The sequence below is a fragment of the Coturnix japonica genome, chromosome 30, assembly GCF_054131305.1.
Source record: "Coturnix japonica strain WE chromosome 30, WE-NBRP24, whole genome shotgun sequence".
Classification (NCBI taxonomy): Eukaryota; Metazoa; Chordata; class Aves; order Galliformes; family Phasianidae; genus Coturnix; species Coturnix japonica.
Genome location: NC_140692.1, coordinates 506,368 through 523,792, shown reverse-complemented (window position 1 = coordinate 523,792; position 17,425 = coordinate 506,368). Strand labels below are relative to the sequence as shown.

The 17,425-nt window shown below is 47.0% G+C and overlaps 1 protein-coding gene across 1 annotated transcript; it reads right to left on the bottom strand.

Annotated features, from left to right (window-relative positions):
- Positions 1–309: 309 nt before the first annotated feature.
- Positions 310–4,262, bottom strand: LOC146755739 (uncharacterized). Its single transcript, XM_085525266.1, has 2 exons — positions 1,162–4,262; positions 310–1,075 (listed from the first exon to the last, which is right to left on the bottom strand). The coding sequence occupies exon 1, from the start codon at positions 4,260–4,262 to the stop codon at positions 1,209–1,211; it is 3,054 nt and encodes a 1,017-aa protein (XP_085381392.1). The 3' UTR covers positions 310–1,075; positions 1,162–1,208.
- Between the last annotated feature and the right edge of the window lie 13,163 nt (positions 4,263–17,425).

The window sequence follows — 17,425 nt, the reverse complement described above, 5'->3', positions numbered from 1 at the left end:
CTGGCACAGACCATGCAGCAGCTCCAAGGTTTTGCTACATGCCCTGTGGTTGCTCCAAGCTCTGGGACTGATCCCACTGTCACTCCATCCCTCATAATGAGCTCTGCAGTTACTCGTGCTGCAGGTCCTGTAGCTGTTCCAAGTATGGTAATAAGAAAATGCAACAAATTCCTCCCAAGGGAGGAAGTACAGCTGTCACGGTTTGAACTAAAAATCCACCTGCGTCCGTGACAGGGGGCCGTAGGCCCCGGAGGGGCCCTAGGCCGAAAGGAAAAAGTTAATTAGGAAAAGAAAACAGCGGCAACGATCTAAGGAGGCACACTTATTTACTAAATACTATATCGAAATACAGGATAACACAATATAATACAATATAATTGAAATTGAGCTAACGAATCAAGCAAAATAGGAGAGAGAATGAGTCCCGTAACCGAGAGGCCTACTGTAAATCTAGGCGAACGGCTGAAGGCTCCCACACACTCCCCTGAACGCCAGAACTCGAAAGACGTCAGTCTGTTCTGCGACAGAGTTAATATAGAGTCCAGGTCCCGTGACCTATCGTGTTGTTCCCTGGGAGATGTAGTCTTCTTCTGTAAGTTGCAGATTCAGTAAAATTATTCATGCTTAATATGATGTTATGATGTGGAATACTGATAGCAAAAATTACAAAATTATTAAACCATGACATTCCACCCCTTATTCTACATCATTACATTATATTTATACATACATACACACTCATATGTATAATTGTGAATAATCAGCAACCTTATTTTTTCTCAACAATCTATATTTATTCCATACAAATCCCTAAGTTGAGAACAAAACTCTATAACCTAACCTACTATTTATTAATTTTGAGAAAATGGCAAAACTGCCAGAAAAAGGAAAATATGTCAGCGGTAGAGGGGAAAGGCAGTGCTAGTAGGGCGTCCCCCACATCAAGGTGCACTCATCCTTTCCCAGCCACCACAGCAGATTTCCTTTTGACTTATACTTCTTTCCATGTGTGCTCTACACATGCATGGCCAGTGCAGGATATAGAGTCCAGATGGAAAACTTGCTTACAGAATGCCTAATTAAGGTATATAGAGAAAAAGTGTTTCCTTAACATTAATCCACTCTATCTTAAGTCCTATACCTAATTGAACTATTCTGTACCTAATTGAAATATTTTCTGAGACTCTACCTATATATCTACAGGAAAATCATTGGCTGCACTCCCCCAACATCAAATTCCCTTGTGGTACACATTGAACATTCCCATTTTTGTCCATCACCCACCATGTGCTCCCAGGTCCCTGGGCAAAGACAGTACCCCGGAGAGGTTTGCCCTTTCCAGACGCTGGAAGGACCCAAACTGTCTTTCCCAATACGCTCTTTATGTGTACTACAGGAACCTTATCTCCTTCCACGGTACGTAGGGAGCTGGATTGGTTAGGACCATTACGATTACTAGATCCTCGAGTGTTGACCAACCAGGTGGCTTCTGCTAAATGGTTCTCCCAGTTTTTATACGTTCCGCCACCCATTGCTTTCAACATAGTTTTCAACAACCCATTGAATCGTTCAATCTTACCAGAAGCTGGTGCATGATAGGGAATATGGTAAATCCACTCAATGCCATGATTTTTAGCCCAAGTGGTTACAAGGGAATTTTTAAAATGGGTCACATTATCTGATTCAATTCTTTCTGGAGTGCCATGCCGCCACAGGATTTGCTTTTCCAACCCTAATATGGTGTTTCGGGCGGTAGCATGGGGTACTGCGTATGTTTCGAGCCACCCAGTGGTTGCCTCCACCATGGTGAGTACATAACGCTTACCATTGCGAGATCGTGGCAAGGTGATATAATCAATCTGCCATGCCTCTCCATATTTATACTTTTGCCATCGCCCTTCCCCCCAAATAGGTTTCATCCTCTTGGCTTGTTTAATTATGGCGCATGTTTCACAATCATGAATAACTTGAGCAATAGCGTCCATAGTTAAGTCCACCCCTCGGTCTCTGGCCCACTTATATGTTGCATCCCTTCCTTGATGACCTGAAGTCTCATGGGCCCACCGAGCTAGGAATAATTCACCCTTGTTCTGCCAGTCCAAGTCTATTTGAGCCACCTCAATTTTGGCAGCTCGATCAACCTGATGGTTATTTTTATGTTCTTCAGTAGCCTTACTTTTAGGCACATGAGCATCTACATGGCGCACCTTTACAACAATGTTCCTTATTCGGGCAGCAATGTCTTTCCACAGTTCAGCAGCCCAAACAGGTTTACCCTTTCGTTGCCAATTATCATTTTCCCACTGTTGCAACCACCCCCATAAGGCATTTGCCACCATCCATGAATCAGTATAAAGATGAAGCATTGGCCACCTCTCCCGTTCAGCCACATCTAAAGCCAGCTGAACAGCCTTTACCTCTGCGAATTGACTTGATTCTCCTTTACCTTCGATGGCCTCTGCAACTTGTCGTGTGGGGCTCCATACAGCAGCTTTCCATCTGCGATGCTTCCCTACAATACGACATGATCCGTCTGTGAATAGGGCAAATTTCTTTTCGTTTTCTGGTAGCTCATTGTATGGTGGTGCCTCTTTAGCACGTGATACCTCTTCTGTAGGTGGTGTTTCAATTTTTTTACTCTCAGGCCAGTCCATGATCACTTCTAGAATTCCAGGACGGCTGAGTTTTCCCATTCGAGCTCGTTGAGTAATTAATGAAATCCACTTACTCCAAGTGGCATCAGTAGCATGATGGGTGGAGAGAACCTGTCCTTTAAACATCCAGTTTATTACTGGCAAGCGAGGTGCTAGAAGAAGCTGAACCTCTGTCCCAACTACTTCAGAAGCAGCCCGAACCCCCTCATACACGGCTAAGATCTCCTTCTCAGTTGGAGTGTAGCGCTCCTCAGACCCTTTATATGCTCGACTCCAAAATCCTAGGGGTCGGCCTCGGGTCTCTCCTGAGGCTCTTTGCCACAAACTCCAGGTGGGACCTTTCTCTCCAGCAGCAGTGTAGAGGATGTTCTTCACATCCTGTCCCGTCCGTACTGGCCCCAAGGCCACGGCACGGGCTATTTCTTGTTTTATCTGCTCAAAAGCCTGCTGCTGCTCAGGACCCCATGAGAAATTATTCTTCTTCCGTGTTACCTGATAGAGAGGGCTCACTATGTGGCTGTAGTTTGGGACATGCATTCTCCAAAAGCCCACTACTCCCAGAAAAGATTGGGTCTCTGTTTTATTTGTGGGCGGAGACATAGCAGTGATTTTGTCAATCACATCTGCTGGGATGTGACGACGTCCATCTTGCCATTTTATGCCTAAGAACTGGATTTCCTGGGCAGGCCCCTTCACCTTGCTGCGCTTAATGGCAAAACCAGCTTTCAAAAGAATTTGGATTATCTGTTTCCCTTTCTTGGAAACCTCTGCTGCTGTATGGCCCCACACCACAATGTCATCAATATACTGCAAGTGCTCAGGAGCATTACCCTGTTCCAAAACAGCTTGGATCAATCCATGGCAAATTGTTGGGCTGTGCTTCCACCCCTGGGGTAAACGGTTCCAGGTATACTGAATACCTCTCCAGGTAAAAGCAAACTGTGGCCTACATTTTGCAGCCAATGGGATGGAAAAGAAGGCATTAGCAATATCAATGGTGGCATACCACCTAGCTTCTTTTGACTCCAATTCATACTGGAGTTCTAGCATGTCTGGTACAGCAGCACTTAATGGAGGTGTAACTTCATTCAGGCCACGGTAATCTACCGTCAGCCTCCATTCCCCACTGGTTTTACGCACTGGCCATATGGGGCTGTTAAAAGGCGAGTGCGTTTTGCTAATCACTCCCTGATTTTCTAATTGGCGAATTAGCTTTTGAATGGGGAGCAATGAGTCCCTATTGGTGCGGTACTGCCGTCTGTGAACCACTTTGGTGGCAATTGGTACCTCTTGGTCTTTTACCTGGAGCAACCCCACAGCAGAAGGATCATCTGACAGACCAGGTAAAGTTGACAGCTGCTTAACACCATTTGTGTTTACAGCAGCTATCCCAAAGGCCCATCGATACCCCTTGGGATCCTTGAAATATCCCATCCTAAGGTAATCGATTCCCAGTATACATGGAGCCTCTGGACCAGTCACAATAGGGTGCATTCGCCAGTTTTTACCAGTGAGGCTTATTTCGGCCTCCAACATAGTCAATTCTTGGGAACCCCCAGTCACTCCATGGATATAAATTGGTTGTGTCCCTTGGTGACTTGAGGGCATTAGGGTGCATTGTGCACCAGTGTCCACCAAGGCTTTATATTTCTGTGGTTGAGATGTGCCAGGCCACTTAATCCACACAGTCCAGTATACTCTGTTGTCCCTTTCCCCCCCCTGGCTGGGGGCAGGGCCCCTCTATTGTTTACCTCGTTGACTTGCAGCAACTGGAACTCTCCCCCGTTTGGAAGAGTTCACCTTGGTGGTTGTTTTGGATTGTAATTCTTTCACTCGTGCCTGAAGTGCAGAAGTGGATGAGTTATACCACTTCTTTATATCCTCCCCATGATTACTCAAGAAATACAACAAAGCAAAACGTATGGTCTTATCATTGTCGTTTGCTTGAATACGAGGTGTCTTATCGTTGTCATTTGCTTGAATACGAGGACGTCTCTTTTTTATGGTTGAGATTTTCGATGATACAGGTCGAGAGGAACTCATGTTGTTTAGCTCTCTCAATAGGCGATCGTGGAAATCCTGGTTTCCATCATCTGGTACCACCGTGGATTCATCTACATCAGGCACATTAGCCAATTTGTCAATAATATCACTTTGTGTTTCCTCCACTTTGTCTAACCTCTCCACTATTTTTTTTCCCATTTGGACAATGGCTGAAGTATAAAGCTTAACTTCTGTAGCGCTTATAAATAATTCAAGCTCCTGAAGTCTGCTAATTAGCTCATTTACAAGGGGCTTTCTTTCCCCTTTGCCATATACCAATGCAAGTGCACTGGCATGCTTTTCTGGAGCTGCCTTTGTAAAGTCACGCCACATTTGTCGTGGAACGTGGACTGCCTCAGGATCATGTAATTGGTTTGGATTGTTACGATTGAACTGGGGGCTGTAGAGCATTTCCACCAGAGCCCTTTCTCTCAAAAATTGGATACCTTTCTCCATATCAGTCCATTTCTTTTTCTCAGGCTCCAAGTCCCGTTTAAAGGGGAATCTATCTCTTACCGCTATCAACATCCGCTTCCAGAGGGTGTAGGACTGATTTTGGCATGTGCCTATACCTCTGTCCACACGTGAGTCCCTGGAAATGCTACCCAGTTGGCGAGCTTCACTGCCATCGAGCCACGCACTGTTGGCACCATTGTCCCAGCAGCGAAGTAACCAAGTGACCATATTTTCTTTTGGCTGACGTGTGAAATCCTTTCTCAGATCTCGAATTTCACTCAGTTTAAAAGATCGATCAATAATGGTCGTAATACTTTGCTCACCTTTTGCTCTATCAGGAGTCCCAGGTGTTAATGTTGGCAGCTGTGTTGATGAGGCTGCCCCATCTATAAGTTTGGACTCGAGAAATTCTCGTAAAGAAAATTTAGCTTTTGGCTCCTCGTCTGACTCTGACCCTGACTCTGACGCTTGTGTTATTTCCTCCAGGCGACCTTCCTCCTTCTTCCTCTCTCCTAACTTTCTCTCTCCTAACTTTCTCTGCTCCTCTGACTTCTTCTCCTCCTCTAACATCTTCTTATACTGCTCTAACAACCTCTGCTCCGCCGACTTCCTCTGGTCTTCTGACTCCTCCTGCTCTCCTGAGTCCCCCTGACCTCCTGAGTCCCCCTGCTCTCCTGAGTCCCCCTGCTCTCCTGAGTCCTGCTCTCCTAACTCCCTCCGCTCTTCTAACTCCTTCTGCATTTTCTCTATCTGAGTTGAAACTCGTTTTGTTTTTCGCCCTCTTACAGGGGCAACCAGCATTGTATCTGGTGCCCCCGGTGGTTGGTTAAGTTGGAGTACATACGGTTCAGACTTGAGGGTGTCGCATTCCGCCCTGAGGACGTTATAACTAGACTGGAGGGCGTCGTGCTCAGACTGGAGAGCGTCGTAGTCAGACAGGAGCTCGTCGTACACAGACCGGAGGGTGCTGCGACTGGCTTTGAGGGCGTTGTAGTCGGCCTTGAGGTCAGTGTACAACGAGTCAATAGAGTCATGTTTGACCTGGAGATCGACGCACTTACACAGGAGGGCGCTGTGCTCGGACTGGAGAGTGTCGTGCTCGGACCGGAGGGCATCGCGCTCAGTCTGGAGAGTGTCATGCTCGGACCGGAGGGCATCGCGCTCAGTCTGGAGAGTGTTGAGCTTGGTCTGGAGGGCATTGTGCTCGGTCTGAAGAGTGTTATGCTCGGACTGAAGAGTGTTGTGCTCGGTCCGAAGGGCATTGTGCTCAGTCTGAAGAGCGTTATGCTCGGACCGGAGGGCATTATGCTCGGACTGAAGAGTGTTGTGCTCGGTCTGGAGGGCATTGTGCTCAGTCTGAAGAGCGTTATGCTCGGACTGGAGGGCATTATGCACAGACTGAAGAGTGTTGTGCTCGGACTGGAGGGTGTCGCAGTTGGATTGGAAGGCATCATGCTCAGTCTGGAGAGTGTCATGCTCGGACCGGAGGGCATCGCGCTCAGTCTGGAGAGTGTCATGCTCGGACCGGAGGGCGCCGTGCTCGGACTGGAGAGCGTCGTGCTCGGACCGGAGGGCGCCGTGCTCGGACTGGAGAGCGTCGTGCTCGGACCGGAGGGCGCTGTACTCGGACTGGAGAGTGTTGAGTTGGGATTGCAGGGAGCTTTTCTCATCCCAAAGTTTTTCTGCGTCAGCTCTAAGACTCTCTTTCTCGTACCAGATTGAGTCTCGTTGGTACAGGAGATCTTTTCTCTCAGCTTCAAAAACTTTTTCTCTCTCTACCTTCTCATCCCAAAGTTTTGCTGCGTCAGCTCTAAGACTCTCTCTCTCGTACCAGATTGAGTCTCGTTGGTACAGGAGATCTTTTCTCTCAGCTTCAAAAGCTTTTTCTCTCTCTACCTTCTCAGTCCAAAGTTTTTCTGCCTCAGCTCTAAGACTCTCCTTCTCGGCCCTGAGACTCTCTCTCTCAGCTTCTAAAACTTCCCTCTCAGGAATGGTATTGACTAAGGCCCGATAAGCATTAGCTAGGCCCAAAATCATTTGTGCCTCCTGAGATCTGCCTGAGCCACAACATTCCTGCCTCAAATATGCAATCAAACTCTCAGGATTCTTCAAGTGTTCAGGAGTGAAGCTCCATAACACTGAAGATGTCTGTCCTTTGAGAATCTCTTCAAAACCTCTCCACACTCCCTGCCACTCAGTATTCTCTGGTTCTAGGGAAGACTTCCTCCGGATGTTATAAATCCAGATACTGAGTGAGATTATTACAATAATCAACAGTAAGATCAGGGAGATTAAGAGTGTGACCCACTGATCATTCAAAAACTGCATAAAGGATTCATAGAAAGAAAGAGGAGCACGCTTAAAAATCACCATTTCTGTATAATTAGTTGCATTAGTTGCTCCCTCTGGAGCTGTATACAGATACGAAGTGAGCATTGCTAACCATGCTTTCAATCCATTATACAATTGTATAGCTCCATAAGAAAAAGTGGTTAGCTTAAACATGGCCCAATATGTTCGGAGCGTCTCAAAAAAGGAACCAATGGCACACAGTCCCTGGTAAAACAAATTTAGTAGAGAAAACATCTTTTTTCCTCCAATAGAGAGAAAAAAGTAAAAGAAAACAAAGCTCAGCAGTGTTTATAAAATATACCGGAGTATTGGCAGTCCGCCTGGACTTTCAAGGTCAAGCTCGCAGGTGCAGAATCGCAAACACGAGATAGCTCCTTAACAGGGAAAAAAAACTCGTAGCTCTGTTAAAAGCTAAAAGAGCAACAGAAGAAAACACAGAAAAACAGCAACTCAATTTGCCCGCATTCTCCACCAAAATCTGTCACGGTTTGAACTAAAAATCCACCTGCGTCCGTGACAGGGGGCCGTAGGCCCCGGAGGGGCCCTAGGCCGAAAGGAAAAAGTTAATTAGGAAAAGAAAACAGCGGCAACGATCTAAGGAGGCACACTTATTTACTAAATACTATATCGAAATACAGGATAACACAATATAATACAATATAATTGAAATTGAGCTAACGAATCAAGCAAAATAGGAGAGAGAATGAGTCCCGTAACCGAGAGGCCTACTGTAAATCTAGGCGAACGGCTGAAGGCTCCCACACACTCCCCTGAACGCCAGAACTCGAAAGACGTCAGTCTGTTCTGCGACAGAGTTAATATAGAGTCCAGGTCCCGTGACCTATCGTGTTGTTCCCTGGGAGATGTAGTCTTCTTCTGTAAGTTGCAGATTCAGTAAAATTATTCATGCTTAATATGATGTTATGATGTGGAATACTGATAGCAAAAATTACAAAATTATTAAACCATGACAACAGCCCTGCGGTGTCTCCAACCCCTCCAATGAGCCCAGTGGCTGCTCCAACATAGTCACAGGTCCTGTGGTGGTTCCAGCTCTGGCAATGAACTCTGAGGTCACTTCAACTCCTGCAACAGCCCGACAGCCACTTCAGCTCCTACAGTGAACCCTGTGGCTGTTAAAACCCCTGCAACTAGTCCTGGACTTGCAAACAGATGCGCATAGGGATTAGTTCATATATGTTTGCAACTGCATATGTTGTATATGTGTGAAAATATACTAAATATATTATATATGTATAAATACATTTGTCATAATTATTATCCTTTTCTTTTTCTCTTTGTCTCAACCCATAAACCTTAAACCACAGCACTGCCCCGAGGCGCTTACGGATCTCCTTGGGACTATTCAATCTGATCTGGTCACACAGTGAAGAGCACCTGAAGATCTCTAGGTTTTCTCAGGAAGCAGCTCCTGAGGTATATTCCTTACACCACCTTTGGAAGATGCCTCCATCCAATTCTCTGGTCCTGCACTAAAGGGGCACTCTTGTTATGGCAGTGCCAGCAAGGAGACCAGCTCTGACAGACCTGTTCATATTGCCGGCTACTGACTGCAGCACTGGATTGCTGCTGTAGAGACAACAGGACGGTCGTGAGACACACAGGACCATCAGGTCTGCACAAATGAGAGGACTTGAGAGCACTGTGGTGGTGTAAAGAGATCAGAAATGAAAACAGCATGTTTAGCTGCTGTCTGTGGCTGTACCTCCCCAAATCCAGACAAAGTAGGAAAAAAGAAAAGCTAAGTAAAAGTCTATTTTGAAACCTTTTTAGGTATCTTTTAACGTATTCGGTGAATCTGGATACATGTTTACATGAGCTCTTGGAGTGAAAAAAATGGAAATTAGGTAGGAAAAAAGTGTAATACATTTTTATTTATAAGTTCAATAATATATATATATATATTTGCACGTTGCTATATCTCACATAATCAAACAGACAAAGATGCATAAAACATAAAGAACCATCACTGGGAATCCTATGAGGAAGTTGTGCATTTTATTGTAGCTGGAATAGTGCGTATTGCAACACCTTCCTGAAAGCGCGCTTGATCTCCCTGTTCCTCATGCTGTAGATAATAGGGTTCAGTGTTGGAGGAACCACTGCATACAGAACTGCCACTGTCAGATCCAGGAGTGGGGAGGAAATGGACAGGGGCTTCAGGTAGGCAAAAGCACCAGTGCTGAGAAACAGGGAGACCACGACCAGGTGAGGGAGGCACATGGAGAAGGCTTTGTGCCGTCCCTGCTCAGAGGGCATCCTCAGCACAGCCATGAAGATCTGCACATAGGACACAACTATGAAAACAAAGCAGCCAAAGGCTAAACTGACACCAAAAAAGAGAAACACAACTTCCCTGAGATAGGAGGCTGAGCAGGAGAGTTTGAGGATCTGGGGGATTTCACAGAAAAACTGGTTCACAATGTTTCCTTTGCAGAGAGGCAGTGAAAATGTACTGGCAGTGTGCAGCATTGAATTGAGAACCCCAGTGCCCCAGGCAGCTGCTGCCATGGTGGCACAAGCTCTGCTGTCCATCAAGGTCCCGTAGTGCAGGGGCTTGCAGATGGCAACGTAGCGGTCATAGGACATGATGGTGAGAAGGGACAACTCTGCTGAGATGAAGAAGAGAAGGAAAAAGAGCTGTGCAGCACATCCTGTGTAGCAGATGGCCCTGATGTCCCAGAGGGCATTGGCGATGGCTTTGGGGAGAGTGGTGGAGATGCAGCCCAGGTCGAGGAGGGCCAGGTTGAGGAGGAAGAAGTACATGGGGGTGTGCAGGTGGTGGTCGCATGCTATGGCTGTGCTGATGAGGCCGTTGCCCAGGAGGGCAGCCAGGTAGATGCCCAGGAAGAGCCAGAAGTGCAGGAGCTGCAGCTGCCGCGTGTCTGCCAACGGCAGCAGGAGGAACTCGCTGATGGAGCTGCTGTTGGGCATCTGCTGTTGTTGGGCTTGGAGTCCTGGTCAGAGTGCAGAAGATAATGACAAGTCCAGACCATTCTCAGAGACACTCCTCCTGCAATAATATAAAATGTTTTCATTCTCCTACAACAGTGTACATTTAGCACCATTACTTGCATTTAATTTCATGTATTTCAGCATTCCTTAGGCAGAAGCAGCATATGGAGCTCTAACCATTCCTCTTACTTTCTTACCTTATCCTGTCTCCCTGGATATTTTCATCTGTTTCCTGTCTCGTATCTTTACCCCAACTGCTCTTAGTGCCCCAAAAGCAGCCTCTGTGCCATTCAACTTCAGTTAGAAAAAGCTGCCTGTTTGCAGCTAAAGTGAATTATTCATACCTACAGAAAATGATGATAATTAATATTGTTTCCATCCTTCAAAAAATGGGAGACTGGAAGCACAAAACGTATGACTGTTCACAAAACAAGCAACTGATGGATGCAAAATTCTCAGAAGTGTGACAGCTACTTTCTGCCTCCAATTCGTTTTGCCTCAGAACAAGAAATGGGAATCCCCTGCCTTGGATCTCCTCTTCCAAGGGCCCTAGAAAACAGAGTTGTGCAATGGATCTGTGATCCCCCTGCCCCAGGCAGCAGCTGTGGCAGCACAAGCCCTGCCGGGGGGCTCCTTCCCCCCACCCGTCTCCCCACAGCGCCCTGGGCAGCTCCCCGGGCAGGCTGAGTGCTGAGCCTGGCAGGCGGCAGAGTCCCATACCCGGCACACAGCCCCTGGGGCACAGCAGGGACCCTGCTCTGCAGGACAGCTCTGGGCACCCGTCTCAGCTGGAGCAGAAAGCTTTTTCCACAGTAAAGAAACATGCAGTGCCTGCAGTCAGATCTCCTATGTGATGTCCCAGATTGTTAACCCTCTATGAAAAGCAGCTCACGGTCTGCAGTGAGACTTACCGTGTCATGGTCTGTGAGCAAAGCCCCTGCAGCAAGCTCACAGCCCACTCAAACCACACACATCCTAGAAGCTCTCTCCCCTTTCTCGTCCATTCTTCTGTCACCTGCAGGCTGTGCTGTGCACAAGAGCTGCTCCTGGGTAAAGCTATCTCTCTGCAGCTCTGCCCTCATTTATGAGCTCCCTGTGTCCCAGGAGCCTGGACAAGCAAGCAGCAGATGATGTCATTTTTATCCTTCCCACTCATGTCCCCTGACACATCCCTGGGTCTTCATGGCCAACAGCTCCTGAAAGAAAACAGCATCATGACTGTGCTTTGAAATCTGCTCAATTAACCTCCACATGTCCAGTGGTCAGTGACTGATTGGAGACATATGGGGAGTGCTACGAGAGTTCGTTTGATGAAACAATAAGGGCACCCAGACAAGGAAGGCTAGGTTTGGACTTTCCCTGTGCAGGGCAGTGATCCAGCTGAGGCAGTGCAGGAGTCTCATCCCTTGACAGAAATCCTGGAGCTGAAATGGGATTCAGTTCCCCACAGAACCACAGGAGCTGGGATTCTTCTGGTTCAGTTCAGAAGAGCACAAGGAGTTGCCTGCATGTGAGCTCCTGCTCTGAGTCCTTGGTCCTTCAGCTGGGAGGCAGCTGCTCGCACACAGACACTGGGTGGTGCCCAAGGTGCCTGGGCTGCTCCTGATGTGTGCCAGTGCTTGTAAACCGTGTGGGAAGTCCCTGAGATAGACAGCTCCTTCCTGGGCATGAACTGAGGGCCAGAGAGTGGATAGCACTGGCTGTCTACTGAATTCACATGCAGCTTCAAAAGCAGCACAGGGCCTTCAGCAAAGCCATGCCCATGGTGTGTCCGTGCTGCTACGTCAGCTCCAAGACACACGATCAGTCTAATGTTTGTGTGCCACCTTCTGCACACTGATACCATAGATGATCTATCCAGTCCAGCTATGTCCAGTGATGCTTTCCAATTAGGATGTTTGCTCCTGTATTTTTGCACTAATGCAAACACCAACACACAAGAAGCTAGAAATCTTGATAGAGCTGCTGGCCTGAGCTCCTGTTTGGACCATGGGGACACAGTTTAATGGCTTCCACAACTGCACTGTAGCACAAGGGGGATATAAAATGTTTAGGATGGATGGGCGAGGAGATAAAGAGGGGTGAATGCCCTCTGTGAGAGTGCACTGAGCTCTGCCTGGGGATGGAAGAGCAGACAGGTCAGACCTTATGGAAATGGCCAACAGAGGAGACCATCAGTGCCTTTTCCTGTCTTCCTGATCAGGGAGAGTAAATGGAAGGTGCCCTCTGCAGACAGATGGGAATCTGATGTTGTCTGTCCCTTGTCCCATTTGGGGGCCTTTGTCACTCCATTATCTGCGGCAGGGACAGCACAGCAGGGCATGTGGCATCCAGCAGATCCATGGAGAGCACAGATGGCAGCTTCTTGACCAAGCCATGGAGGAACCAAAGAGGAGAGGTGCTCTGCTGGATCTCATACTCACCGGCATTGAAGGACTTGTGGGAACTGTGAAGGTCAAAGGGGCATCAGGCCATGTGCAAGATGCAAATGTATCTCTTTTAATTTATTTATTTATTTTGAGGCTGTAAGCTTAATAGTTGATCATAAATGTCAATAAAACTGAAACAAATAATTGAAGACAAAGATGGAAATCAATGAAAATGTGTTTTCCAGAACTGTGTTCGCTGGACACAAATGCCTTCAGATTCAGAGACACAGACAGTGGTGCCAGTGCCAATGCCCTGTGACTATAGCCCGGTGCCCAGCACTACTCTTCCCTGCTGCCTATTTGATGTGCCTCATCCTCCAAGTTTTTTCAGCTCTCCTAAAGAAATGGGTTGGAGGTCTGTATGATGTTAAATGAAAGATGTGGGGACAGAAGATCCCAGGCTCTACATGTGGTGCAAGGACGCTGTGAGGTTCATGTCCCATATGAGACCTATGTTTCATTGCAGGATCTGAGAAGGGATGTGAGAAGGGCCCAGTCTGAACAAGCAGTCAATCCCTGTGAAACTCTGAACTTCAGATCTCTCAGTTCCAGTGCCCTCCTTTGCACATTCTCCCAGAGTTTGAAGTCCTTTAAGTTCTGCGGTGCCCAGAAGTGCACCCAGTGCTGCTAGTGAGGCAGTAGCAATGCAGAGCAGAGAGGGACGATCCTTTCCCTCACCCAGCTGGCAATAAGTTGCTTCATGCACTCCAGGGGACTGTTGTATTTCCTGGCTGCCTGGGCACACTGCTGACTCACATTCAGTGTGATGCTGACCAGCACCCCAATCCTTTCCAGTCAGACTCCTCTCCAGTGTCCCATATCCAGTCAGTGTGTATGTCCAGCATTGCCCCTACCCAGGTGCACAATCAGGCACTTGTTCTTGTTATACTTTATGCACTTGGTGCTTAGTACCAACTGGTACCCACTTCTCTGACTTGTCCACATCTCTCTGCAAGTCCTCTCCACCCTCAGTGGAGGCAACAGCACCTCCTCATCTGGTCTTATCAGCAAACTTGCTCAGAACATCTTCTAGTCCTGCATTCAAGTCATCTGCATAAACATGAAAGGAAAGTGGCCCAAAAATGGAACCCTGGGGACCCCGACAGTGACCATCTACCATCCTGATGGAAAAAACTGACTATAATCCTTTGGGACTGACCTACTGGCCAACTGCTCACCCACCACATTGTGTGTGGGTGTACAGGCTGGGGGAAGAGCTGCTGGAGAGGAGCTCTGCTGAGAGGGACCTGGGCGTCCTGGTGGACGACGCATGGCATTATGGGGTGCATTAAAAAGAGTGTGTCCAGCAGGTCGAAGGAGGTGATCCTCCCCCTCTACTCTGCCCTGGTGAGACCTCATCTGGAATACTGTGTCCAGTTCTGGGCTCCCCAGTACAAAAAAGACAGGGATCTCTTGGAAAGAGTCCAGCGGAGGGCCACAAAGATGGTGAAGGGCCTGGAGCATCTCCCCTGTGAGGAGAGACTAAGTGAACTGGGTCTGTTTAGCCTTGAGAAAAGAAGGCTGAGAGGGGACAGGATCCAGGTCTATAAATATTTGAGGTGTGGGGGGCAAAGTGTTGAGGCCAGACTCTTTTCAGCAGTGTGTGGAGGAGGGACAAGGGGAAACAGACAGAAACTGGACCATAGGAAATTCTGCAGTAATGTGTGCAATAACTTCTTTATGGTGAGAGTGACAGAGCACTGGAACAGGCTGCCCAGGGTGGTTGTGGAATCTCCTTCTCTGGAGATATTCAAGACCTGCCTGGATGCCGAGCTGTGCGACGTGGTGTAGGGAACCTGCTTTGGCAGGGGGGCTGGACTCAGTGGTCTCTGGAGGTCCCTTCCAACCCCTACAATTCTGTGATTCTGTGAATATCATGGGGTGGTTTGGATGGGGAAAGACTACCCCTTTGAATGACCTTTTGTCAGGGCATGTCCTGGGATTCCTAGGATCCTCAAAATGCAGCACTGCTTCTGTCACTGAAAAATGGGGCCCTGTGTGGGACGGAGGGAGGGTGCATGAGTCCCTGGCCCACCTGACTGAGTATTTCCATGGTCTTAGCAAAGACATACGTACAACTTGAGAATGACAGTTAGCTGCGTTCATGGTGGCATGGCCACTGCTGATGGCCTTGAACTGTCTGAACATAACTGAAGAGGCTCAGGCTGATGCAAATCAGCTATTGAATGATAGTGTTGAAAAACTGGAAAGACAGGTTGCAGTTTTGATGGGGAAAAAAAATTAATTCATTCATTCTCCTATGGAAGAATGTGGCATTCCAAATGGAATGCCATGTGGAGGGCTTATCACAATAAAGATTGGCGGATTTGCTGCGTAGACCGGTCAGAACTCAGATCTGCGTTGTGCTTCCTGCGGCACCAAACGCCCAACAGTGGCAGTTCCGTGTATTGGCCAGCAGGTGGCAGCAGAGACCACGGAAAGAACGTCTGCGGGACAGACCCTGGGGATCCGTTCTCTTTTGATTATAGGGGAAGAACACAAAGATGGAAGAGGAGGGAAGGGGGAAAAAAATAAAAGAAAAAAAGAAAAAATCAAACCACAGCAAACAAATAAAACTTCTCCAAACGTAGCAAACGTGAATCTCTGTCAATAAATAAATGAGTAACTGAATTGATGTCTGTTTCCCCTCCCCCCCGCCCCCACCAACTTCCGAGATGAAAAAACACCTGGTATCAATTGGACAGATGCACACAGTGAAGCCAGGGATGGTCTGAAACGCAAAGCAGCTGAGCAGCTTTTAGAAGAAAACAGAGTAGTAACAACTTCTGTACCTACATTCACCACTCTGAGATCCTGTCTGGGTCACCCAAGGCTTGTAAATAACCACTGGGTCGGTTCTGATGTCGCGTGATTTGTTGTCAGTTCTCTCATGGTTCTCCGGTCAGTTCTCCGGTGCCAGGATCTGCCACAGGGCATTCTGACCATGGGCATCATGTTTTACGCTGCCGCCTGCATTTAACAGGCAATGGGACTGCCCAGCATGTGCAAGGCAGCACCTCTTTCACACCACCAGAATGTTTAAGGCTGTTGGGATTGTTGTTAGCGTCCCATTAACACTGAGGCTAGAGATACCCTTAGGATTGACATTACTATTAGCATTACTTTGATGGTGCCCTATCTGGGTCATTTCCAGGGGATGTCAGGAGTAAGGCACAGTGTCAGGAGAAAAAGAGCAGACTCTGTTACTTTATAGACGTGATAATAGAGAGAGTTCATTGGAAAAAATACAACTCTTAAATAATGCAAAGCATGCTTCTGATTGGATGCAGGCATCATCTGGGCTCTGATTAATATTACTCTTAAGGTAAAGATTATTGTTACCTTAATGATTGTTTTTAGGATTATGATCAGGGTTAAGGTTCCTTTTGCTACAAACTTCTAGCATCATTTTTGTTGTTACATTTGGAGTTAGGGACGATTTTAGAATCAGGGTAAGGGTTAGGATTAGAGTTACATTGCGGGTTAATGCTGTTATCTTTACAGCTCCTGTGAGGGTTGGGGTCTGGGTCAGGGGTTTAAAAAATGAAATGAAAAAAGAATTAAAAAAATATATTGAAAGCTTCAGATTTCCTTAATCTTTGTGGGAATCATATAATGTGTAACTCAGATCTACCTCTTCGTGCAGTGACTGCCTGTAAATTTGCTAGAGCCTAATATAACATGGCCTTGTGCTTTCCGCTAACTCACCTTCATTTCATTTTCATTAAATTTGCTTGGTAGTCAGATTTTGGTGTGTGGATATTTTAAAACAATCTAACTGACACTGGCAAAAAATTAAAAATAATAAAAAAAAAAGCATGACAGCATCAATTGCATCAATTTTTATAGATAAGAAGAACAGTTTCCCTTAGTTTTCTGTGCCTCTTTACTTTCTTACCCTCTCCCCTTGTGTGAGAAACTCTCAAAGTCAAAGATTTCTAGTTAGGCAAAGATGGCAGCGATAGCAGCAGTGCTTATTCATTATTGCAATACTGCGCGCACATCCCCTGTTGGCAAGGGAGAAATTGCACACCAGTCAGTGACATTAATTCTGTTCTATGCCCTAAACCCACTGCAGGTGATGCTCTCATGGCTCTCATTGGTTGAGCATCTCAGGCTCACAGACTCCTCGAGACTGTGGCTAGGATTCATTTCCATAGAAGGTCAATTACCAACCTCTTGTTTTTAGGTCTGCCTTGTACTTTTCTGCGGAGAGAGAAGGGCGATGTTTCCAAAAGTCAGTACATTCATTCTGTCCTGTGCTGGACTCTACCCACCCTGTATTTATCTTGTGCTTGTCTCAATTCTCCCCATGTCAGAATGCCCCCAGTCTGAACTTAACTCTGTTCAGCAACTTTCTTGGTGGAAAAACTACTTACACAGCTGTTTTACAAGAGGGTTAAACATTCAGTTAGGGCCTACACTATGTACTGAAAATACTGGAAACTTCCACTGCAAAACCACAATCTACCTCTCCCATCTGTGCAGCCTTGCAGACCCAGAGCACGCCAGGTT

Bases quoted from the DNA above. Each gene is read 5' to 3' on its own strand.
- LOC146755739 (XM_085525266.1), bottom strand. From the start codon at position 4,262: ATGCCCTCAAGTCACCAAGGGACACAACCAATTTATATCCATGGAGTG.